Raw genomic sequence first — 26,613 nt, forward strand, 5'->3', positions numbered from 1 at the left:
ACATTTTCCCCAAATAAAACTCTGTCTTATATTTTTTTGCCACCAAAAATGCACCATTTTACTTTTTGTGGGGGAAGAGGGATATCATCCACTGACTCACCTCACTTGCACACATCACCCCTGGCTTCCTTTTTGCTGTCAGAGACCTTCAGAAACGTCTTATGCAGCCAGCAAAGCTTCCCTGAAGCTCTCTGTAGTCCATAATAGAGCTCCAGATCCATCCAGATCCACCTCAAAAATAATAAACTCCCCAAAAATAAGGCTAAGACTTTTTAGGGGGGGGGGGTCAAAAATAAGACCATGTCTTATTTTTGGGCAAACGGTAGATAGATAGATAGATAGATATAGATAGATATAGATAGATAGATATAGATAGATAGATAGATAGATATATGGATGATGGATCCATTTTCAGTCCAAGTTAGAAGTCAGGATTGCAAAAGACCTTTTTTTAAAAATCAGTGCAGTAATACAATGGGAAAGGAACGAAAGGTTACTTAGGTAAAATTATTAATGCCAGGCAGACAAATTCTATGCATTTTCTACCTGTTTCTATTCCATTTGATGAAATGTCTTTTAGTAATGCTTTCCAAGGAGAAGACCATTTCAGACAAATTCTGATAATGGCTGTGCCCATTTTCTTCCCAGATAATTTTTCTCAGCTTCTTTGACTTTGAGCAATCATTTTTCCATGGGGCTTTACTAGAGTGTGGCTAGCCAAAGAAGCTAGACAGCAAATCTTCCATCTAGGGCTTGCAAACTTTAATGATGAGTTAGTCATCATTTTGGCTCTGAGAAAAAGATTTTGAAAACATCCAACAGTGGTTTTTCCTGTCAGTAAAGGAGAATACTCTGTTTCCCTGAAAATAAGACTACCAGATGAGAAGCGCAATCAGGATTTTGAGTGCATGCATTAAAAAATAAGCCCTCCCCCGAAAGTAAGCCCTCCTTGAAATATTGCAACACAGCAGCAGCCATGAGGTGACCACGCTCGCCACCTCCTGTACCTCAAAATAATAAGACCTCCCTGAAAATAAGGCCAAGCGCTTATTTCAGGGTGTCAAAAAATAATAAATCTTATTTTGGGGGAAACATGGTATTTGTAGCTCAGGGTTGAAATGAGAGGTCCTTTGCGTTCTCTGAACTTGGTTGTTTTCCTGCAGATGTTTCATTATCCAAAGTAGGTAACATTATCAGTGCTAGGGTGATGTTGATATATGATCCATCTCACTTTGGGTAATGAAACATCTGCAAGGAAATAACCAAGGATCCCTTAGAGGTTTTCTATTCTCACCTTCTATTCTACCCTAATCACATTACAAAACAATTGAGTGGAAATACAGTGTTAGAATGTATTTATTATTAATAAAGCCGCCCACAATCTCTTACGAGATAGAGGCGGGTGACATAACAAAATAATAAATAATATTATATTTAAGAGCCGAGGTGGCGCAGTGGTTAAATGCAGCACTGCAGGCTACTGCTAGATCAGCAGTTCAGCGGTTCAAATCTCACCGGCTCAGGGTTGACTCAGCCTTCCATCCTTCCGAGGTGGGTAAAATGAGGACCCGGATTGTTGGGGGCAATATGCTGACTCTCTGTAAACCGCTTAGAGAGGGCTGAAAGCCCTATGAAGCGGTATATAAGTCTACTGCTATTGCTATTGCTATTATCTATTTAAAATAAATCTCACGTTCAAGCAGCTCTTCAACCATAGATTGGGCCTCCTATATATAGTAAGCTTACTAAAACTTTTCTACTAAGCCTTGGGGAAGTGTGCAGGTTTAATTTAACAATGCAAAGTGGTTTGGGCTAGATTTTGAGCCATGCATTTTAATGTGTGCTGGAGGTGAACTTGAAATAAAGAAAGACATTAATCGCCTGCACTTTATAATATATTACCAGCAATGCTATCTGATTTAGTAGTTACACTGAGATACATAACTCATATCAGAAACTACTTTCCATAGTTAGGGGCTAGGTGTATGCAGGAAGGCAAGGAGAAAATTTTTGATGGGAGGGAAATCTGCCAAAGATTTTTGACCCAAAGCTCAACAAAAATAAGAACAAGTATATTATAATGTGGATTTCAGACTTAAAAAGTGGAGTGTAAGTCTCCCTCTGCTAGAGTTTCAGCAATAAAATGCAATAGAGCACAATAGAGCAACATATGAAGAATGATGCAGGAATTGGATATGTCTAGTTCTGTGATGGTGAACCTATGACACATGTGCCACAGGTGGCACACCGAGCCCTCTCTGCTGGCACATGTGCCATTGCCCCAGGTCAGTTCTCTGTAGCATTTCTTTCGTGAGTTTCTGTTTCATGCAAACAATGAAACAGAAGCTCACGAAAGAAAAAAATCTTACCTCTTGTTGCGCTGCCAGTGTTGGGATGCCTCGCCAGATGGTCTTCGGGTCTCTGCTGCGCATGCGGGCATGTATGCGCTTGTGCATGCTTGCATGCGTTTGGGCATGTGCATACACAGTTTGGGCACTCGGTGGATAAAAGGTTTGCCATCATTGGTCTAGTTTAATGAAAAGAAGGACATGATAGCAGTGTTTCAATGTCTGAGGGGCTGTCACAAAGAAGAGGGAGTCAAGCTATTCTCAAGAGCATCTGAAGGCAGGACAAGAAGCAATGGGTGGAAACTAATCAAGGAGAGAACCAACCTAGAACTAAGGAAAAATAGCTAACAGTGTAGCAAATGAAGCAACAACTTGCCTCCAGAATTGTGGGTGCACAAACACTGGGGTTTTTATGAAGAGATTGGACAATTATTTGTCTGAACTGGTATAGGGTTTCCTTTTTGAGCAGTGAGTTGGACTAGAAGATCTCCAATGTTCCTTTCAACTCTGTTATTCTGTTATTCTAAATTAGTCATCAGTGCTAATGGAGATTTTTCCTGTACGGTAGATTGAGAGGGAATGTTTATTGGGAATATAGCAGGAAAGAAAAGATTAGGATGTTTCAACCCTTTAATGGGATGATTTGATATGATGACAAGTCAGCTGAACCATGAAATTAGATCCATAAAACAACACCTTTAAAAAGAGCTGGTAGCAGAGTTGGGGGGGGGGGGGGACATGGCCAGTCTTGGAGTCTGGGGAAAGCTCAGACAAAGTCTCTGTGTCGGAGGCAGAGAGTGGTCCAAGGCCATCTGGTAGTTACATGGTGCCTCCAGAGCCTGACATCAGCAAGGCAGAAGAACAATCTGAGCCTGTTCCCAGTGTGTGCATGCACAGAACTACTAGAAAGCGAGAACACTTAAGACAAAAAGGGAGACTCAGGAGTAAGGCTTGGAGATGATTGGCCCCTTCCATAAGACATAAAAGAAGAGCAAATGGACGTGAGTTTTGCAGGAAGCAATTAGTTCATCTAGTAGGTTCAAGTTCTGAGAAATCCTATTTGACACTGTGCTCCATTTGGCCTTGCAAAACTAATGCCAATTAGGCTCTGGCAGCGTTTCAAGGGAGATAAAGGTGAGTGCTTATCAACATTCCCCTGAAAGACTGCGGCAACTCGAGCAGACATCTGTCAGACTCTTTACAGACTGTTTGTGAATCATTATGGGCTGTGAATGACCATAATTCACAACTGTTTAAATACAAGAGGGATTTTATGCTTTCTCAGGAAGCCTATGTCAGAACAAAGAGCACTTTTCTTTCTCAGAAATAACAAGTCCTTATTTCCTGTTCATCTTGAGAAGGAGGTATCTCCATGACCAAAAGTTGACATTGAGGGAAACTTAAGTCATCTTGCACAGATTAGAAAAAGCTAATCTCCTTCTATTCCAACCTTCATGGCCCACCTATCAGGCCTGCAGTTATATTCCTTTTAGGATCTTTGGCCTGCCGCACTCTCTATTATTTCTCTATGCTGTTTCATTAGTGTAGTAATTGGGAGGGGGAATAGAAAGGAGTAGAATTGTAGAATGTGTTGTTGTCATAATAGAAGATTCCTTTCTAGAAGCCCAAGGTCATTCTTTGTCTCTGCACCTCTGCACCTGACCAGAACTAGATGGGTGGAAGCTGCCAGCATGGCAGAGGAAGATTGGACCATGTGATGAACTTGTGGATGTGGGGGCAAGATATTGAACTTTCAACTGGGTGGGAACCCCAGGAAGTTTTCAGATTTGGGATTCCCACAGATGTGCCAACATGTCTGTCTTATTAAATTGGAACTTTAAGGATAGCTCTGCCTTGGACTCTGATTTAATTCTGCACTGACATTATCCCAAATCTCCTTTTAAAATAAATCACCAGCAAACCCCGCCCCTGCAGGCGGGCTGGCGACGTGTGCTGATTTCCCAATGCTGACTGACCTGGTCAGCATAAAATATCACCGAAGAAAATGAGCTAGACAAGACGGCCCTCTGCAAAGGTTCAAAGGGCGAAGGAATTTCTGTTTGAAGTTTCTTTGCAAAGCTTCGAAGTGCAAAGTAATTTCTGCGCCTGGGAAGATGTGGTCAGAGGAGGCTGGAAAGGCTTATTCTGCACATGGCTAGAAGCAACAAGATGTTTGAAAGTCCCAGATCAATTTAAGCAGCTAAATGTGAGTGATGCTCCCCCTCCTTCCCCAGCCAAGGCTCAGGGAAAAAAAACTGGAGTGGAAATTTTGACTCCTTCCAAACAGCAATAAATGAAATGACCCATTACCCTGCAACTGAGCTGAAGACAGATTCTTTGTTAAAATGAGGAATTCAAACCAGTCAGCAGGAAGGATTTTGGCTAACATCCACTAGCCAGTCATCGAAAATTGGGCTGCAGCTTGTGAATCAAGCACCACCAGGTTGTGCTTTCTTCCCAGGTTATGGATGGCAGAGATGCCACTGGGCAACATGGGAAAATCCTCCAAGCCAGCAGAGGGGCCTTGGACCATACCCTGACCCTGCCAGCCACTGATGGTTGGCCTGCAACCTGTCAATCAAGCAACTCCAGAATGGGTTTCCTTTCCAGGTCATGGATGGGAGAGATGCCTGTGGGCACCTGATCTCCCTCAGCAGATGGCACCATGGCAGAATACTGGGCAGTGGCCAACCCAGGGATTGATCCCTTCATTGAGTCCAGTCCCACCTGCAATGCCCCAACAGGTTCTTATCCCACCTTCCTACAGAGAAGAGTTCTTGACAATGGAAGAAGGGATGAATGAGGGAGAAGCTGCAGGATGGATAGCAGAACAATGTTGAGGCGGTTCCTAAGTTTAGAGATGTAACTAGGTTCCTTCCCTGTGGGGGCCAATAAAATGCCATCATTGCTGTCAACTTGGCCACAGAGTGTCAGTGCTTGGCTCCAGCCCCAATGCCACAAACGTGCGCACCAACCACCACGGCAGTAAAGAGAAAGCCCCAGATGCCACCAGAAAAGAGTCATCTGGGCCAACAACTTCTGGGAGAGGATCCCCAACCTAAGGTGATTAAGAGTCCAATGGGGAGGCCTCGGAGGATGGAAATGCCGAAGACGACCCAATGGTTAGTGCACCCATCTGCCCCTTCGCCTTCCAAGTCAACCTCCAAGTATCCAAAACGGGGGAGGAAGGGGAAGTTGAAGCAGTCGTGGACACTGGTTGCACTCGATGCTTAATCAGCATGTCTATTGTAAAGCAACTAGGCATATGCACAAGACCTCTAGCTGTCCCATTTGGGTTGAGCAGGTAGATGGAACGCTAATTAGAGGGGCCCCAGCCATGCTAATAACTGAAATGGTGAAGTTACAAGTGGGCCGCCACTATGAGATTCTCAGATTCATTGTGGCTCCAGAGATGCTGGAATATATTATCTTGGGGCTTGCATGGCTTAACAAGTGGAAGCCTACGATAAAGTGGGAAGATGTCGGTAGGAAATTGATGGTTGCGTTTGGGCCACTACCACCTGTGGAGGAAAAGGGCCACCCAGGGACGATTGAACCCAAGAGCCCAGAACCTGAAGCACCTGCAGCAGAGACAAAAACCCCAGGGATCCAACAAGTACCAAAAATCTTGTTGGGGGATATTTTGTCGAGAAAACCACAGAACAACAGTAAGAAGGGAGAAGTTGTTCACCCCATCATTTCTTCCTCCCACCAAAAGACAGCCAAAGTCACTAACCAAAGCCAGGATAAGCTGATGCAGCTATAAAATTGGCGCTCCCAACAGACCAGTGACTCAACAATAACCAGGATATTCAAACAATGGAAAATGGATTAGCCTAGAAGGGTCAAAACTGTACATCCCTGCAGGGTTGAGGTTGGAAGTTCTACAGCAAAGCCATGAGGCGGAACTAGGAGGCCACTTTGGATTCTTAAAAATGCTCCACCTTGCCAGGCATCAATTTTGGTGGCCAAAAATGAAAACGGAGGTGGAAGATTACGTAAAAAGCTGTGCTACTTGCGCAACATTGAAAACACTGCCGAAGAAGTCCCCTGAACTACTACAACGAGTGGCCAGGTGGGATCCCAGGAAGTTTTCAGATTCGGGATTCCCACAGATGTGCCAACATGTCTGTCTTATTAAATTGCAACTTTAAGGATAGCTCTGCCTTGGACTCTGATTTAGTTCTGCATATTTGGAACGCTGACACCACCATTATCATAACAAATAAAGAGTTCATCTGCAGACTTTATTTGAATGAAGACTAAGCTTGGAAGATACCATAGTTTTTAAGATGTCTTCATGCTCAATAGGTCCTGAATGCAACTGATACCCCAACTCTGTATTAAGACATCATCTGTGCAATAAAATCTGGAATAAAGAAATTTCAGGGTGCCTCGCTTCAATATAGTGTGTGTGTAGTAATATTTTCTCCAGATGGTTTATGTCACACTGTAAAAAAATATCCTCCTATCCCCAAGGGTTCTTATCCTGTTGTGCTGAAATTATTTATTTTTATGATATCATGTATCTCCAGAGGATTCAACTGAACTGCAGAAAGGGAAGGGGCTTAAGGAAAAACAACATTTGGAACTATTTTGTACATTCATATTGTATAGATTTCTAGAGCTTCTAATCTGAAGTGACCTAAAATTTAAACAGAATAATGAAGAGTGGGCTAGATCCCACGAGATGGGTGGCATAAAAATTTAATAGATAAATTTTAACAATGGTGAATCTCACAGACTGGTTTTAAGAATGTAAATATTTGTAAAGTAGAAAAGGGTAATGAACACAACACTCCAGATATCACGGTTGTCGAGAGCCGAAGCGTACAATTTATTGATATCGCTCTACCAGGAGACGCCAGAGTCGAAGTAAAAGAATTGGAAAAAATCACGAAATATTGCGACCTGGCCCTCGAAACTACAGGGTTATGAATGAAACATGTAACATGATACCCATTGTCATCAGGGCACTTTGTACCATGTCCAAAAATTTGACAAAACGCATCAAGAAATTGCAGCTTCCTGCAATAACACCAGTGGAACTGCAAAAAACTGCACTACTTGGAACATCTTATATTTTAAGAAGATACTTGGTTGATACCTAGGATGCTGGCAGCAACCCGTATCAACCACTAGCACCAGTCAATGGTATTTGTGAAGCATTTTTAAACGTTCAGTTGACTGAGTTTCATGTTTAATGAATTAAAGAGATAATAATAATAAAAGAGAACATTATAAAAACAACAGAAACAAAAGCAGAATATAAGGAAAACAGCTGGATGACAGATTAAATAGATGGAAAACCAAAGCTTTACATGGACAGCACTTAAAAAGCATTGAAGGAAAATGTGATAACAACTTGACATGGGCATGGCTTAAGACGAGAACCATCAGAAAGAAACGGAAGGTTTAATACTTGCTGCTCAAGAAAAATCACTGCAAACTAATGCCATGTAAGTGAAGATACAAAATCCATTGACAATCCAAACTGCTGACTTTGCAATGACAAAGTTGAAACTGTTTAACATTTAATATGTGAGTGCTGCAAAATCGCACAAACTGATTACAAAGCTAGACATGACTGAGTTGCTAAATTAATCCACTGGTCATTATGTAAAAATACGACTTGCCAAAAAGTCATGGGAATATAAAGTGAAAAAAGTTGTAGAAAATGAAAAGGTGAAGATCTTGTGGGACTTTCAAATACAGATGGGTCATCATTTGGAACACAACACACCAGATATCACAGTTATCGAAAACCTAAGTGTACAATTTATTGATGTCGCTGTACCAGGATACCAGAGTCAAAGAAAAAGAACTGGGGAAAACACACGAAAAATTGCGACCTACTCGATTATGGATGAAACATGTAACAATGATACCCATTGCCATCGGGGCACTTGGTGACCATCTCCAAGAATTTTACAAAATACATCAATAAATTGCAACTTCCTGCAATAACACGAGTGGAACTGCAAAAAACTGTGCTACTCGGAATATCGTACCTCTTAAGAAGGTACTTGGTTGATGCCTAGTAATACACAAATTTGGGGAGCATTCCATATTTTTATACCTTTGACAAAACAACATCTGCTTATCCCACGTCACTTATAATGTTCATACAATACTAGTTTGATTAACCATGAATAAACCACAATTTACTGTGTTGACACAATCATAAACCCAAAGAAATGGTCATGGTGGCCTAGTGGTGAAGCTAATCGCCTCCCGTTGAGAAGGTTGAGAGTTCAATTCTAGGTAGTGGCAGATGTGTCTCTCTCCAGGGACAAAGAAAAAAAATGTCTGCTGCAACCTCCACGTGGCATCGGGAAAGGGATCTGGCCAGTAAATGCTCAGCTCCATCCAAGTTGCCTCGACTCTATCCACATTAGTTACGGGTTGAGAGGTGCCTAAAGAAATATGTTATGATGTAAGACTAGGTATGGATTTAGAGGTGAGCTGTAATTTCCTGGCAGTGAAACTATCATCATTTCATAGCTGAAATACAGATGGCAGTGCTTAGCCAATTTGAGCTGAAGCCTTGATTAATCTTTGGATGAGGAATCAGCAGGGTATTGTAGGTAAGTAGGCCAAAATGAAAGATACAAAGAGAAACAGTTCACATTGATTATTCCTAATATACACAAATGGCTTTATTTAAGGAACTTAGTTTAAGGAACAGCATTCCTTAATATTCTCAAAATAATAATAGAAAACAGCTGGTGCTAAATTCACCATCATCATAGAATATTTGTCTCTGACTGAAGTTCAGTACAAAATTCAGAAATCAGAAATTGGTAAACTTTTCATAATTGTAATTAATATTTTTAACTGAAAACCTCTGTGAGTTGGTCATAAGCCAAACACACCATTTTTCTTCCTTTTTTGGCGGGTAGGCGATGGGGGAGAGAAGATTCATGTTATTCAACTTATGTCAAACCTCTTTTAAGACTTACCTCGGCTTTCACATTTTTCCAACCTCAAAATCAGGAAACCACACTATTGTATTCTTCAGGTCACGTAAAGTGGGAAAGTTTGGTTTCTATTTTTTAAAAAATTACAAAGATGTTTCCTGTACTTGAAACCCAGAATTAAAAATAGAGGATGTGAATTTGAAGCTAATCTCAAATTATGGATTCCCCCCCTCCCCCCCTCCCGCCAGCCTTAGACTGGTCCAGTAGAATTCACATTACAAACGTAACAAGAGGGAGCCGATTAAATGATTTAGGAGATGTACACCATTCACAGTGCATTGTGACAGTGCAAGGAAAGCTTGTGAGAATATAGGTGGCCCTTGATTTTTGTTTGATCTTGTGACTGTGAGGATGCTGCAATGGTCTTAAGTGTAGGAACTAACCACAAGTCATTTTTTCCCAGTCAGGTTGTAACTGAATGGTCCTTAAATGAATGGTTGCAAGTCAAGGGTGATCTGATATTGTGGATTGTGTAAAGTAGATACTTGGAATAACCAATCACAGTAGAGCTAGAAGGGAACTTGGAGGTCTTATAGTCCAACCCTCTCCTCAAGCAGGCGATCCAGTGGTGGCTAACCTTTTTGTCGCCGTGTGTCAAAAGTGTGTGTGCGTGCACCAGTGCACACATTCATAATGCAATGTGTGCAACCCCTGCACGTCCCACATGCATGTGTGACCCCCCCCGTGCTTCACCTGCCCCATACGCCTACTCACCCACCCTGCAGAAGCATGTGTGTCTCCCATATACGCCCCCCATGCATATGCGGCAGGGACCTGAAAACCAGCTGGCCGGTGGGAGGTGCACACCAGTGGTGGGTTTCAAATTTTTTTAGAACCTCTTCTGTAGGTGTGGCCTGCTTGTGGAGTGGCTTGCCGGCCATGTAACTGGGTGGGCGTGGGCAACTTGTAAAATGTGGTGAAACTCACTTAACAACGTTCTTGCTTAGCAACTAAAATGTTGGCTCAGAAACTGGCATTGAAGTGTGCAAGTCTTAAAGCTGTCAAATTACAAGACCCTTGCACCCCTAACCCTTTAGGGAAAAAAAACCCAGGGGTGTTCAAACGTGACAGCTTTAAGGCTTTAAGGTTTAGATAGGACTCTTAGAGGTGGGCGGGCGATTGGTGAGCCAGCCAATCAGTGAGTGACAGGTGGGGCAAGCGTGGTGCAGACAGGCATGGGGAGGGAGCTGGAACTGGTTCTAAAAGGCACAGTAGATTTGTGGAACCTCTTCTAGAGAAGAGGTTAGAACTGGCAGGAACCTACCCCTGGTGCAAACCAGGGGTGGGTTTCAACCAGTTCGTGGCAGTCCCCGCGAACCGGTTGGTCGGCGAACCCGGAAGTAAGTAACTTCTGGGAACGGCGAAGGGCCCACCCGCCCGCCCACTCTCCTTACTGGTCTTTGAAGGCTTCTGTGCTTCCACGCAGGTGCATGGCACATACAGTGCCTGCGCGATTCTCCGCAAGCAGCTGGATGGCACATACAGCGCCTGCGCGATTCTCCGCGAGCAGCTGGAGCATCGCGCAGGCGCTAAGACACATGCGTGAACTGCAGCGTGCACGAGGATGCCGCTGGCCCCGTTCTAACCGAATCGGTTGGAACGGGATTAGCAACCCACCACTGTGCACACGCATGTGCGGTGGAGCTGAGCTGGGGCAAGAGCTTGCATGCCTGCAGAGAGGGCTCTGTGTGCCACCTGTGTTGCGTGTGCCATAGGTTTGCCATCATGGCCCTATACCATTTCTTATAGGTGGTTGCCCAATCTTTTCTTACAAACTTCCAGCACCCACAACTCCTGAAGGCAAGCCATTCCACTGGTTATTTGCCCTCACTGTTAGGAAGTTTCTCCTTAATTCCGGGTTGCTTCTCTCTTGGTTAGATTCCATCCGTTGTCTCTTGTGTTGCCTTCTGGTGCTTTGGGAAATAAGTTGAGCCCCCTCTTTCTTTGTGGCAGCCCCTCAAATACTGGAATGCTTCTATCATGTCCCCCTAGTCCTTCTTTGCTCTAGACTAGCCATATTCAGTTCCTGCAACCGTTCTTCACATATTTTAGTCTCCAAGCTTTTAATCATCCTAAGAGCAAGGTGGCGCAGTGGTTAAATGCAGCACTGCAGGCTACTGCTAGATCAGCAGTTCAGCGGTTCAAATCTCACCGGCTCAGGGTTGACTCAGCCTTCCATCCTTCCGAGGTGGGTAAAATGAGGACCCAGATTGTTGGGGGCAATATGCTGACTCTCTGTAAACCGCTTAGAGAGGGCTGAAAGCCCTATGAAGCGGTATATAAGTCTACTGCTATTGCTATTGCTAATTGCTCTTGTCTTCACTTCTTCCAAAGTCTCAACATCTTTTTTTTTAAATGTGGTGACCAAAACTGGATGCAGTACTCCAAGTGTGGCTGTACTAAGGATTTATAAATCAGTATTAATCCTTCGCATGATTTTGATTCTATGCCTCTGTTTACACAGCCAAGGATTGTATTAGCATTTTTGGCTGCTAGCGCATGTTTAAGTGATTGTCCATTAGGACTCCAAGGTATCTCTCACAGTTACTGTTTTTGAGCCAGGTTTCGCCTAATCTCTTCTTGTACCAAATTGATTAGTACTAATTAATTAATTTGTGATTGATTGATTTGTGCTAATTTGTACCAAAACCCTTGGGCTAGATTTCTAGTATTACATACTGTGATACTCTAAGAATCTCAGCATCTTGACTGCTCATAGGATAGGGTTAGTTCTTGCTGTAAATATCACTTGATTGGATTGGTGAGAATGCAGGTACCTTTGTCTATTTAAGGAAATTGACATCCATTCGCAGCCACCTGTATCATTGCTGCTTCCCCTACACTGATAATTTGCATTTCCCTCATGTATGCTATGATGACAGATGCATTGATTTATTTATACTGCCCGAATCCATTTCCTACTGCAGAAAGCTCTCAAGGCAATTGACTAGCGAAAGTAATTTGAAAACACACAGCCTCATCTTTTCACATCCCTGTTCTGAAATCAAAGCTAAAATAATGAAATTAGTCAGCATTTTCTCGTTGTCTTATTAAAAATGTGCTGCCTTTCCATCTCTTCAAGGAGGGACCTAGAGAGAGAGAAAAGGGGAAGAGAAAAATGCCAGCAAATATATCTTCCTGTTTTATGCTTGATTAAACCAAACGGCAAGGGGGAGAGAAGAAGATGAAATTAAATTACATTTGTATTTCATATTCTTCACTTGAGGTGAAATTGGTATTAATGCTGCAGTATCAAAAGAGAGGCCATTATTAACTCCCATTTCCTTGAAGATTTTTAGAGCTTTCCTTGCAAAATACTGGAATTCTTACCATATGTAGAACAAAGAAAGCTCTTTTTTTGAGAATTTTGCAATCAAATGAGGACAATAAAGGAGAATATTTACATCTCAGGGTTGAAATGAGGGGTCCTTGGTGCTCTCTGAGCTTGGTTGTTTTCTTGCAGACATTTCACTAGCACTGATGATGTTACCTAGTTTGAGTAAGGGAAGATCTGCAAGAAAACAACCAAGCTCAGAGAGCGCCAAGGAGCCCTCAAGTGAGGACAGGTAAGGATATTTTGGCATGGTGGTAAGGCAACAGCAGAAGGGGGGGGGAAAATTAATTTTGGTCAACACTAAATTAGTGCTAGCTTTTTTCAGTGTTTAATTGTCTACTGTTTAATTCTATTGGTAAGGGACACTGTTTCATTTTTCTGAAACAGACAAAAATAAATTTGGGTTCTAGCAAGACTAAACTTAGAATAGAATAAAATAGAATAGAATGGAATTCTTTATTGGCCAAGTGAGATTGGACACACAAGGAATTTGTCTTTGCAGTGCCGATGATTGCAGTAAATATAAAAAGACAAGATACATTCATCAAGAATCATAAGGCACAACACTTAATGATAGTCATTGGGTACAAATAAGCAATTAGGAAACAATATCAATATAAATCATAAGGATACAAGCCACAAAGTTAGTCATACAGTCATAAGTGGGAGGAGATGGGTGATAGGAACGATGAGAAGACTAGAGTAATAGTAATGCAGCCTTGAATTGTTTGACAGTGGTGAGGGAATTATTTGTTTAGTGTTCGGGCGAAAAACTGTTCTTGTGTCTAGTTGTCTTGGTGTGTGCAGTACTCTATAACATCATTTTGAGGGTAGGAGTTGAAACAATTTATGTCCAGGATGCAAGGGGTCTGTAAACATTTTCACGCCCCCCTTTTTGACTCGTGCAGTGTACAGGTACTCACTGGAAGGCAGGTTGGCAGTTTTTTCTGCAGTTCTGATTCTCCTCTGAAGTCTGTGTCTGTCTTGTTGGGTTGCAGAGCCAAACCAGACAGTTATGGAGGTGCAGATGACAGACTCAATAATTCCTCCGTAGAACTGAATCAGCAGCTCCTTGGGCAGTTTGAACTTCCTGAGTTGGCGCAGAAAGAACATCCTTTATTGTGCTTTTTGATGACGTTTTTGATGTAGGTGTCCATTTTAGATCTTGCGATATGTTAGAACCTGGAAATTTGAAGGTCTCTACTGTTGATACTGTGTTCTTTAAACAGAAAAATAGCAAACCATGATGTCCAAAGTGGTCTAAAAAGTGGAATGTGAGGAAGCCAAATGCCAGGTACGGTTTTAGAATTAGGAGACAAGTCAGAGGAAGAGAAGATACTCCAAATATTTCTCCCAGAATCTCAAGTCATTCTAGACAGAAATCAACCTATTCTCCAAAGCACTTGAGGGCATGACAAGAATTAATAGATGGAAACTTATCCAGGAGAGAAGCAACTTAGAATTAAGGAGAAATTTCTTGTCACTGAGAACAATCAATCAATGGAACTACTTGCCTCCAGAAGTTGCAGGTGCTCCATCACCAGAGGTTCTTCAGAAGAGATTGGACAGCAATTTGTCTGAAATGGTATAGATTAGACTAGAGTCTCCTGCTTAAGCAGGAGTTCTGAGTAGAAGACTTTCCAAGGTCCCTTCCAACTATGATTCTATAATTCTGTAACTTTCCTTTGAGGGTTGACATCTCTTTTCTTTCTTATCTTTTGAGATTTGAAAATGTGCTTTTCTTCTCCCTTACTTTCACAACGAATGTTTGGCAAGTCAGGAAGCCTCACAGCACTGCCTTGTCAAACAGTGATGGTAAATGTAAAGAAAGAAGGCACGGCTAACAACTTAACATGGTTTTTCTAGAATTTGGTTCTTTCCTGCCCTGCGTTCATTCCACTTTGAGTGTTATCACCCCCAGCCCCCACAAGCTGGACATAGCTGAAGCAGAGTGAATGTTCAACCACATCAATCATTCACAGATCCTGATATAGAGCAGAAATATGACACAGAAATTCACCATCTCCAAATGCCCTTTGGAGAAGGACTTCTCTGGGCAATGGATTAAATTGCCCAACAAACGTATCCCTGATTAAAATCTATCAGGCTCTTGCCACAACCTATCAGTTCTCCTTGACAATTTATTGAGTGTTCAACTGTTGGGTAACGAATCACGCAAACCCTGAAGCTCGGTCATTGCTCGGTCAAAAATGGGAGGAAATCCTGCATCCTTTCTCTGTAGCTTGGGAACATGCCAAAATCTGAATGTTTACTGTATTCTTGTCAATTGTCGTTGAGGTCACTTTGATGAAATTGCTAGCAAGTTTTGAAAACTATCTTGAGCTCCTGGATGAAAAGTTATAAATATAATATAGTATTTATTTGCAGATGTCATTTCAGTCTGGGACATGGAGCAGATAAATGACCAGTAAATCTCTTAATAATTTATGTTAGCAGAATAACAAAGTTGGAAGGGACCTTAGAGGTCTTCTAGTCCTACTCCCTGCTCAGGAAGGAAATCCTATACCATTTCACATAAATGATTGTCCAATCTCTTTTTGAAAACCTCCAGTGATGGACCACCCATAACTTCTGAAGACAAGCTGTTCCAATGGTTAATTGTTACCAATTAACAATGTAGGAGTCCCTCAATATTGGAACATTGCTATCGTATACCCCCTAGTTCTATTTTTCGAATCCCTAGCACCACATAATGGAGTGAGCTCCCGTTACTTGTCCCAGCTTCTGCCAACCTAGCAGTTCGAAAGCACGTAAAAATGCAAGTAGAAAAATAGGAACCACCTTTGGTGGGAGGGTAACAGCGTTCCATGCACCTTCAGCGTTTAGTCATGCCAGCCACATGACCACGGAGACATCTTCGGACAGCGCTGGCTCTTCGGTTTTGAAATGGAGATGAGCACCATTCATCCCTCTAGATTCGGAAATGACTAGCACATACATGCGAGGGGAATCTTTACCTTTACCTTATTAAAAGCAAAGTCAGGAAAGAAGATGAATATCAGATGAAATGCCACTGAGAGACAGAATTGCTGGAGATAGCAACTGTGGCGACAGAGATGTGGAGATACATAAACTACAAAGGGGGACAAGCGATAATTCTTCCTATTAACTATATGTAGAATTATTTCAGCAATCAGAACTTTGATTGCCACCTTTGTGTTGGCAGTTTACTATTATAGTGCTTGATTGGGGAGATGGGAGTGAAAAGATTCTGGCTAGTCATTGTTCTAAAATTGTCTCTCTTCCTCCTGTAATGAGTAGACATAAGGTTGGGTTTGTTAGATACATTGCAATGTCAAAAATTAATTACATCCATGACAGCAGTTATGTTACTTGACAAGACTCTTTCACTGCAGCTGCCTTTAGATTCTTTCTCTTTTAGTGGTTTCAGTATAATATAAACATGACCCTTTGAAATTGGCTAGGTTCCAGGAAATTGTTCTTTCAGAGCAGCAAATTTAGCCTCATTGTTTTTCCTTTTCCACATTTAATTTAAGATTCTTTTTTCTAGATCAGGGGTCTCCAAACTTGGCAACTTTGAGACTTGAGGACTTTGAAGTCACAATGGCATGGGAAAAAGTGACATGGCTTTTTCCCCCCATAACCAGTGGTGGGATTCAGCTGGTTCACATCTATTCGGGAGAACCGATTGCTAACTTTCTAAGCAGTTCAGAGAACCGGTTGTTGGAAGAAATCTCCTATTGTTTTTCCCCACTTTCCAGGGCTAATCCTATAAGGAAGGCAGGCAGGAAACATTCTGGCGTTGTTTTCAGCCTAATCTTTATTGCCCTGCTTACAGAAACTGCCTCTCCGGTTAACCCTTTTTACACTGTAACAGCTAAGATGAAGCGCCCATCGACCTGAGTGATGTTGAGTTGGCCACGCCACACAGTCACATGGCCACTGAGCCTCGCCTACCCAGCTGGTAATTTGGGTAGAAAACCAGCTGTTAAATCATTAGAATCCCATCACTGCACATAACCATTGCAGCATCTTCATGGTCACATGATCAAAATTCAAATTCTTGGCAACTGACTCATATTTATGATGATTGTGGTTTCCCAGGGTTGTATGATCACCTTTTGTGACCTTCTGATTCATTTAACAACTATGTTCCTAAGTTAACAACTGCAGTGATTCACTTAACATCTGTTGCGAGAAATGTAATAAAATGGGGCAAAACTCACTTACCAACTTTCTCACTTAGCAATAGAAATGTTGGGCTCATTTTTTCCAGGGTCTGCAGGGGAAGCAAAACCCTTCCACTATTTCTCCAGAAAGCAATGAGTGTACTACTACTTCTGGGAAATTATACCCATGGAAAATATTTTTTCTCTCATGATTTCCCTTGAGAATTAATGGAAGTATAGAAAAAACAGAGGAATTGCAGACCACTGGAGGAAATGTTGCATCATGAAAGAGAGGATAGTTAGCACTTGTTTCTTTCCTTGGAATGAATGAATGAATCAACCAACCAACCAACCAATTGTAAAAATCTGAGAGATGGGAGACGAACTAACTTTCTCTGAGTATTGAGATATTGGCTTTATTTTTGTGTTGTGCTGTAGGTATGTTTTGATGTAATGTTAGATGCCCAGAGTTACTGTGTTGAGCTGGGTGACCACATAAATCAAGTAAATAAACAAACACAATACATGTTTGATTTTTGTTGTTATTGGTCTTGTATGCCGCCCACTCCCGAAGGACTCCGGGCGGCTTACAATAAACAAGGAAAGGGGATAAATAGACAAAACAACACTTTAAAAATACACAACATTCACAGTTACCGTGGGGCTGGGTATTTCAAAAGCCCCCCGGCCTGCTGGAGCAGCCAGGACTTAGTGGCTTTGTGGAAGGCCGGGAGGGTAGTAAGGGTCCGGATCTCTACGGGGAGGTCGTTCCAAAGGGCTGGAGCTGCAACAGAGAAGGCTCTCCCGGGGAGTCGCCAGCCGACTTGGCTGGCAGATGGAATCCGGAGAAGACCTAGCCTGTGAGATCTGATCAGTCTATGGGAGGTAATTGGCAGGAGGCGGTCTCTCAGGTACCCAGGTCCAATGCCATGTAGGGCTTTATAGGTAACAACCAGCACCTTGAAGCGGGTCCGGAGACTAATGGGTAGCCAGTGCACCTCGCGGAGGATAGGTGTAACGTGGGTGTACCTGGGTGCACCCACAATCGCTCGCGCGGCTGCATTCTGGACTAGCTGAAGTCTTCGAACACTCTTCAAGGGCAGCCCCATGTAGAGCGCGTTACAGTAACATGCATTTCCATTAGGTGTATTCAAACAGAGAATGCTAACTCTTGGTGGCCAGATAGACTCAGATGGAGAAGATGATAGATGATGGATGGATAACAGAAAAGATGGTCTTTAAGAAGCCACCTGCATTCCACATTTGACTTCTCTCTTCAGAGATGTCCAAACCTCTATGGCTATCCTTCCTGCTGAAAAGAGCTTGCTTCTGCCCTTAATAAATATCCCTATATTTTCTGTTCTTCACAGGAGAAAGCTATGTATGTTCATCAGACAACTTCTTTAAGAAAGTGGAGTATACCAAGAATGTCAACCCAAACTGGTCAGTCAATGTGAAAACCTCTGCCAACATGAAAGCTCCTCAGTCTCTGGCCAGTAGCAACAGTGCCCAGGCGAAGGAGAACAAGGATTTTGTGCGTCCCAAGTTGGTGACCATCATCCGGAGTGGAGTGAAGCCAAGGAAGGCGGTGCGCGTGCTCCTGAATAAGAAAACAGCTCATTCTTTTGAGCAGGTGCTCACTGACATTACCGAAGCCATAAAGCTGGAAACTGGAGTCGTAAAACTGTATACATTGGATGGGAAGCAGGTAAGGCCTTTAAACCTTCTGCTCAGCAGTGGGACAAAAAGGACATAGCAACCTTTTGGTAAATTGGTTCCAGTTATGGTCAAGCCATAAGCTTATGTGGAAGAGAATTGAATTCTTTATGGCCAAGTGTGATTGGACACACAAGGAATTTGTCTTTGGTGTATATAGAATAGAATAGAGAGTAGAGTAGAGTAGAGTAGAGTAGAGTAGAGTAGAGTAGAGTAGTAGATTGAATGGAGAATAGAGTAGAATAGAATAGAATATAGAATAAAGTAGAGTAGAATAGAATAGAAAAGAATGGGAGTAGGAGTAGGAGTAGGAATAGAATATAAAGTAGAGTAGAGTAGAATAGAAATGAATAGGAATAGGAATAGAATATAGAGTAAAATAGAGTAGAGTAGAGTAGATAGAATAGAGAATAGAGTAGAGTAGAATAGAATATAGAATAAAGAGTAGAATAGAATAGAATAGAGTAGGAGTAGGAATAGAATACAGAATAAAGTAGAGTAGAATAGAATAGAATAGAGTAGGAGTAGGAGTAGGAATAGAATACAGAGTAAAGTAGAGTAGAATAGAATAGGAATAGAATATAGAGTAGAATAGAGTAGAATAGAATATAGAATAAAGTAGAGTAGAATAGAATAGAATAGAGTAGGAGTAGGAATAGGAATAGAACAGAGTAAAGTAGAGTAGAATAGAATAGGAATAGAATATATAGAGTAAAGTAGAGCAGAACAGAACAGAATAGAATAGAATAGAATTCTTTATGGCCCAAATGTGACTGGACACACAAGGAATTTATCCTTGGTGCATGAGCTCTCAGTGTACATAAAAGACAAGATACATTCATCAAGAATCATAAGGTACAACACTTAATGATAGTCACAGGGTACAAATAAGCAATCAGGAAACAATCAATATCAATATACATTGTAAGGATACAAGCAACAAAGTTACAGTCATGCAATCATAAGTGGGAGGAGATGGGTGATAGGAACAATGAGAAGAGTAATAGTAATTGTAATGCAGCCTTAGTGAATAGCTTGACAGTGGTGAGGGAATTAGTTGTTTAACAGAATTAAGCAAACAAAAACTAGCCATAAACACATAAAAAGTACATATAAATGGGGACAGTAGGACAGGGATGGTAGGCACGCTGGTGCGCTTATGCACGCCCCCTTAGGGACCTCTTAAGAAATATGTAAGGTCCATGGTAGACAGCTTAAGGTAAAAGGTATGGGGGTTAGAGGAACCAACAACAGGATCAAGTAGGGAGTTCCACTCATTTACTATTCTATTGCTGAAATAGTTTTTCCTGCAATCAAGTTTGTATCTAGTGATAGCCCTTGTGTTATTTCAGTTGAAGTAAAGTAGTCATTAACAGGTAAGACGTCATGGCAGATTATCTTGTGCATTAAACTCAGGTCGGAATGTAGACGGCATAGTTCAAGGTTATCCAGGCCTAAAATTTCAAAATTCCTGGTGATATACGGAATTTTATTACGAGCACAGGAGTTGAGTACTCTTCTTGTAAAATACAGTACCTCTGGACCCTCTCTAATGTTTTGATGGAATTGTAGAGCATTTCACCAAGGCAGCCAACTTGGATCAAAAGATGAAAAAAAATGCTTCAACGTAGTGGTTCATAGGCTGAAATTTTTGAATCCACCTAATCTTAATCTGGAGTCTAGAATCCAGAAACTAGACTTCTTAAATTCATATGGTCCTTTCAGGAGAGTCTTTTTCTTCTTTTGTGTCTCTTAACAAAATTTGATTTCTTACTCTGACTGATAGAGGTCTTGTATTGGCCAACTGATTTGGGTCATTTGAAATGTCTATAATTCAGATTAGCTTCTCTTGAGTTGTGTATGAGATTACATTAGACTAATGTGATCTATTGTGAACCTGGACATCATGTTAGTAAATCGTGGGTTATGATTTAACATGATCTGTGGGGAAGTACCTTCTATGACTTATTCTAAAACCATAAAATCACCCAGAACTTCCTCCTGCATTATTATAAATGCACTGGGAAATAAGTAACATTTGCGCATTGATTCAAACTATTCATTTAAACGTAAAGAAAGGGAAGGAAATATCATTCCATATATATTATATGTGTGTGTGTGTGTGTGTGTGTGTGTGTGTGTGTGTTATATTTGTGCTGATAAATAAATAAAGGGAGACTAGTATAGATCTATTTCAAGCTATTTAGCTCTCATCAGCTAGGCATACCCTTACTGGGATTCGAACCTGTGCTGTGTTGCGTCTTAGGCAGATGTGTTAACCACTCAGCCACAGAGTTCGACTCCTTATCAGCCAAGCCAGGGTGAAAGGTATCTATTTAGAGTTACAACCCCCGGTATGCCCAAATATTTATCAGCACAAATAAACACAAATGTAACATAAAGGCAACAGTAAAAATATTGGGTTTCTGTCTGGATGGTCTCTTGTGACGAGCCGATGGACAGAGAATGGAAGTAGTGATCTTCCTCCCATATTTGAGCATACCGGGGGTTGTAACAATAAATAAATAAATAAATAAATAAATAAATAAATAAATAAATAAATAAATAAATAAATAAAGTCATTTCAATATTTTTAGGTACTGCAAAACTTAAATCTATTTTAAGGGGGGAACAGCACTGAAACAATACTATGTATAAATAAAAAGAAAGAGAGGGAGGAAAGGGCAGCTTGTAAATATGTAATATAACCTAAATAATTCAAGAATGTTGAGCCAAATTGCTTGAAAATCCTCTCTCCTGTCTCTCTGCTGAAAACCTGCCCGTTCACCCAAGGAATGATGCCTTCAACTTAATCAAACGTGGGGGTAATTCATTAAATAATTCAAAAGCCAAGGTGTCCTTATTCAAATCCATGTACTCCCAAATTTGAAACTGTAATCCTTTTTCCTGCCCTTTACAATCAATATATCTTTTACCCTTGTTTTCTCTGATGTCCGTTTTTTTTATACAAGAAGCCATGATGTCTAAATGAATGTCCAATGAAGCTCAAAATTAGCCTGCTAAAGTGTCCACCATCTGCTCCCCGATTTGTCATACCAGGGGCAGCAGGAACTAAATTGTCACTACAGTTTGCATCACGGAGAGAAGGGCAGCCAATGTTCAGAGAATAGCAGGTGCAAAATGGCTGGGATTCTAATCACTAGGAATATTCCTCAAAGACAGCTCTGTGCAAGCAGTTTTTTTTTTTTTTTTTTAGAGTTTGGTCTCTCAACACTTAACGACAGTGAGCTTGTCAGCTGGAAAGCTGGCAGCCTAGGTTCGAGGCTCCAGCACTGCATAACAGGGTGAGCTCCCGTTCCTTGCTCCAGCTCCTGCTCACTTGGCAGTTTGAAAGCAAGCCTATGCGAGTAGATTAATAAGTACCATTTTGCTGAGAATGGAACAGCATTCTGTGTGCCTCGGCATATATACACTGCAGTCATAAGTGGGAGGAGATGGGTGATAGGAACAATGAGAAGACTAAGAGTAATCGTAATGCAGCCTTAGTGAATAGTTTGACAGTGGTGAGGGAATTATTTATTTAGCGGAGTGATGGTGTTCAGAAAAAACCTGTTCTTGTGTCTAGTTGTCTTGCTTTGCAGTGCCCTATAGCATCATTTTGAGGGTAGGAGTTGAAACAATTTATGTCCAGGATGTGAGGGGTCTGTAAATATTTTCACAGCCCTCTTTTTGACTCCTACGCAGTGTACAGGTCTTCAATGGAAGGCAGGTTGGCAGTAACTGTTTTTTCTACAGTTCTGCAGTTCTGTTTGTTCTGCAGAGACTGTCCTCTGAAGTCTCTTGTGAGAAGGTGGGAAGGGAAGGGAAAGAGAAGGGAAGGGACACCAGGTTGGAATAGCTGAAGAGTGCTGAAGAAATCCCAACAAATGACAAACAAAACATTTTTTGGTCATTTCCTGGTTTGCTTAAGGGATTACCTTAAATATTTTGGATCAATGAACAATGTGAAGGTTTTAAAGCATCATGGGAAAAGTGTTAAAACAGAGATGATGGGGAAATAAAAATGAAGACTGCTCAGGGGGCATTAAATACTGATTGTGTGTGTGAGGAAAACTGGGGGAGGGAAGACACCTCAGAAGGTTTGAAATCCTGAGGTAAAACAGAACTGAGCTTCCACATAAATGAACTCTGCGTCAAAATGTTGTTTATTGCACTATTTCATGTCAGTCAATACTAAAAGATTCCTAACCAGGGGCAAGAGGAGAAAGAGAATAGATGGCTGACGCATTTCACATCTGCTTCATTGAGAAATAACCTGTGGCTTGAAATGTCAAACATACTCGCAGAAGAGTTTGCACATCAGAGCACTTATTTATAGCACATGGCAGCTCCTAAAATATACTGGCAAGGATCAGAAATTAATGAGTCACAAGGGCTCCTTTAAATATCTGCACACAGGTCACAAAGAGTTGTGTGTGAGTATTGCTGTTTTAAACCAAGAATGTTGAAAATGGCCAACGTAACAAAGGCACTTCGGTTGATGTTGTATTTTGACCATAGAGATTATGTGACAGGCATTTTTTGAGTTACAACAAATATTTATCAGGAAAATAAAGGTAAACATTTAAATAATATCACAAAGGTTGGGCATTTCATGCCCTCCCAAATAAGCACTGAAGTGACACCCCAGTCCTGATAAAGCTGTTTGTTTCCATGTTGAGTTCAGAATAGACGGAATCATAAGCAATCTGTTTTCTTCTCCATGTTGAGACAGAGATTTGACTAAAATGTTAGAATATTCATGACTAGGAGAGACATGGGAACAAGGTCAGCCAATGAATTGGCATAGCAACAAAGTCAGCCAATGGGAGCTTAACCAGATCTGAGTCTGTGCAGAGAATTGAAACAGAAACCTAAGTAGTCTGCTGCTCTGAGAAGTAAACTAGCAGTCTGCCTGGGCTTGTCTGCTGAAGTGAAACTAACTGCTTGTGTTTGCCTTCCCCTGCCACACCCACCAAGCCATGCCCACAGATCTGGTAGTAAAAAAAATTGAATCCCTGCACTGTTCCTCTGATCATCTAAGAAGAGTATTGATCATAGGTAGAAAAATAACAGTAGTGCAACTTCAATCGCATTGCATCACTCTCATGTCAGACACACCAAGGCATTTCTAGGTTGAAAGGATTAGTTAGTGGCATCACTGTTGCTTGGGGGACACCCAGTTGGGAGCTCCTTTCATGTCCTTGGCAGGAGTGAAGGATGGGAGCTCACCTTGCCTCACAGAAGCACTTGGGTCTCAAACATTGACTCGCTAACCTCCAACCCAGCATCCTAACCAAGTGAGTCACCATGCTCTACATGAACTTCAACAATAAGCCAATATTTACTTACCTAAACAAATAACAGAAGGACCACAGACAAGCAAAAAAGCAGCAGGAGCAGGAGCGACCTCCGACTTTCTGTTGGCTTCCCCAATGACTTTGCCTCTACCCAGAGAACATTGGAAATCAAAATCACGTGGTCACAGAGATACCACAAGAGTCACAACTCTGCGAATAAAACTGATCTGAAGATCCTTGAAATTTCAATTCCATACCTCTAATAGGCCCTGGATTTGTTTATGCATTTTTAAGTTAGCAGGTTTTAGGTATCTTAATTCAAAAATTGTTGCAATGCAATGCACCATTTGGGCTAACATGAGGGTACAAACAGACAAACAAAATGGCAGCTTTAGTAGTGTATAGATATTTTGTCAGTGAACTCCTCCTCACTCCTGCCAAAATTCCATTTTCTTTAAGCAGAAATGTAAAATAAATTCTGCATGTGGATAAGGCAACACAGGAAATGGGACACTAATCCTTGCTTCAGTTTGAATCAACTCAAGAAATAAGCAAAACGACATCTCCAGAAACTGCTAAAAGCAAAATTCCAAACTGTTCTTATTTTAGAAGTTGCCTCTTCTTTGACTCAAATGTTATATCTCCCTGAAGCCCAAAACCAGAGGCTTTAGCTCGGGCAGCTTCTCTATGCTGCAGATTCTGCTTTTCAGTCCGAAAAAACCAAGGAAAGATAATTTTCACCCTAATTCAAAAGTTAAGACTAAAAAAAGCAAAGAGCGTAATTTAATCACTGTTTCTCCCTAAGCTGTAACAAAAATGTCCTTGCTCCAATTCAAAACCAACAGAAAGGAGGGTGGATGCTTATATCTTACTTTGTCCTTGTCATTAGCTCTTATTCTATGAATTTGTTTGGTTTTATATATTTTTTAAAAATCTGAATGGTTCCTAGGAACAGGAAGTACAAAGCAATTAAGGCACCTTTGGGATTTGCTAAGCCAGGATCAAGGGTGGGCTGCTGGGAATTCTCAGGATCAGGAAAACCTCTAGCTAAGATTCTGTGCAGTTTAGAGAACCCCCAAATCCCACTCCTGGCTGCGCCCACCTCACCCCTCCCAGGAATCTCCATACAGCTGGAATGCAGGAAAGTGCAGGGCATTCACTGAAGCTTGAGGAGGGTGAAAAATGGGCCTATTGGAAGTTCGGGAAGGCCGGAAATAGGTTTGTTTGGGAGAACCTCTAGCTAAGATTCTGTGCAGTTTGGAGAACACCCAAATCCCACTCCTGGCTGGCCCTGCCCACCCTGTCTCACTCCTCCTAGGAGTCCCCACGCGGTCCGTTTGGGATGCAGGTAAGTGCAGGGCACACATGGAGGCTCGGGGAGGGCGAAAAACGGGCCTACCAGAAGTTTGCGTATCTGGCCTCCAGAGGGTCTCCAGAGCCTGGGAAGGCTGTTTTCACCCTCCCAAGGCTCAACGAAAGCCTCTGTAGCCTGGGAGGGCAAAAACACCCCCTCATCATGTTGCAGGAGGCCGACTAGGCCACTCTCACCCAGCAAGCGGGCAGAGAACCCCTTGCTAAAAGTTTTGAAGCCCACCCCTGCTTGCTCCCGCAGAATTCCCCAGACAGCATTCCCAGAACTCTGAGGAATTCTGAGAGTTAGGGTTAGCATATACATGTTTTGTGATACATGTATACAGGGTAATACAGTATATGATAAATATTATATAAAACCATTATAAAATCTCCATAATATGGCCTCATAGAGTTGCAATAGAATAGATGTTATAGTTAATATCGTATAGTTAACATATTATAGTTAATTATAACCTCATGCTCCTTAGCATCTCATCAGTCTATCTTCCAAGGTCTTTTCCACATGCCATTGCACATGTGCTCTGCTTTTTGACATTAATATGCTCTTTCATTTTTCCTCTCTCTTTTTCATTGTTGTTTGGGGCTTTGCATTAGAGCCTTTGTAATCATCAGAGACTGTCTTTCCCTCTCTGGTTTCTTGTTATATTTTGTAAGTTATAAAGAGAAAAAGAAATGAAAGAAACCTGCAGGCTACCTCAGCTGACTGCTTGCTGCAGTTCAGCAGTTCAAATCTCACCGGCTCAAGGTTGACTCAGCCTTCCATCCTTCTGAGGTGGTTAAATGATAGCAAAGAGGTATAGAATGCTTTCTTAAGTGCCATCTAGCAAACTTCCAGATATTTTCAGTCCAGATCCAATTGTTTGTTGCTGCATTGAGTGAGCTACATAAACTTGGAGACATGGCAATTAGGAGGCTTTATTGTTGGCAACTCAAAAAAGGCTTGAGTATCCTATACTCAAGTGGCTCAGTGGCTAAGACGCTGAGCTTGTCGATCAGAAAGGTCGGCAGTTCAGTGGTTCGAATCCCTAGCGCTGCATAATGGAGTGAGCTCCCATTACTTGTCCCAGCTTCTGCCAACCTAGCAGTTTGAAAGCACGTAAAAATGCAAGTAGAAAAATAGGGACCACCTTTGGTGGGACGGTAACAGCATTCCGTGCGCCTTCAACGTTGAGTCATGCCAGCCACATGACCATGGAGACGTCTTCGGACAGCACTGGCTCTTTGGCTTTGAAATGGAGATGAGCACCGCCCTCTAGAGTTGGGAACGACTAATACATATGTGCGAGAGGAACCTTTGCCTTTACCTTTATCCCATATTAACAACTTAATGTCTAAATATATTAAAGAACACAATGAATATTTCTTATAAATTTAAGCTGAGATGCATTTAACAAAAGATGTTTTCTGATA

At 41.7% G+C, this 26,613-nt stretch overlaps 1 protein-coding gene across 1 annotated transcript in view; it reads left to right on the forward strand.

The window, feature by feature from the left end:
• DCX (doublecortin) overlaps positions 1-26,613 on the forward strand; it is a 215,652-nt gene that overhangs the window by 116,883 nt on the left and 72,156 nt on the right. Inside the window, exon 5 of the mRNA XM_032228529.1 lies at positions 18,184-18,521. Within this exon, the coding sequence (XP_032084420.1) occupies positions 18,184-18,521 (338 nt within the window). The remainder of the gene's footprint in view (positions 1-18,183; positions 18,522-26,613) is intronic.

The sequence above is a fragment of the Thamnophis elegans genome, chromosome 12 (assembly GCF_009769535.1).
Source record: "Thamnophis elegans isolate rThaEle1 chromosome 12, rThaEle1.pri, whole genome shotgun sequence".
Lineage (NCBI taxonomy): Eukaryota > Metazoa > Chordata > Lepidosauria > Squamata > Colubridae > Thamnophis > Thamnophis elegans.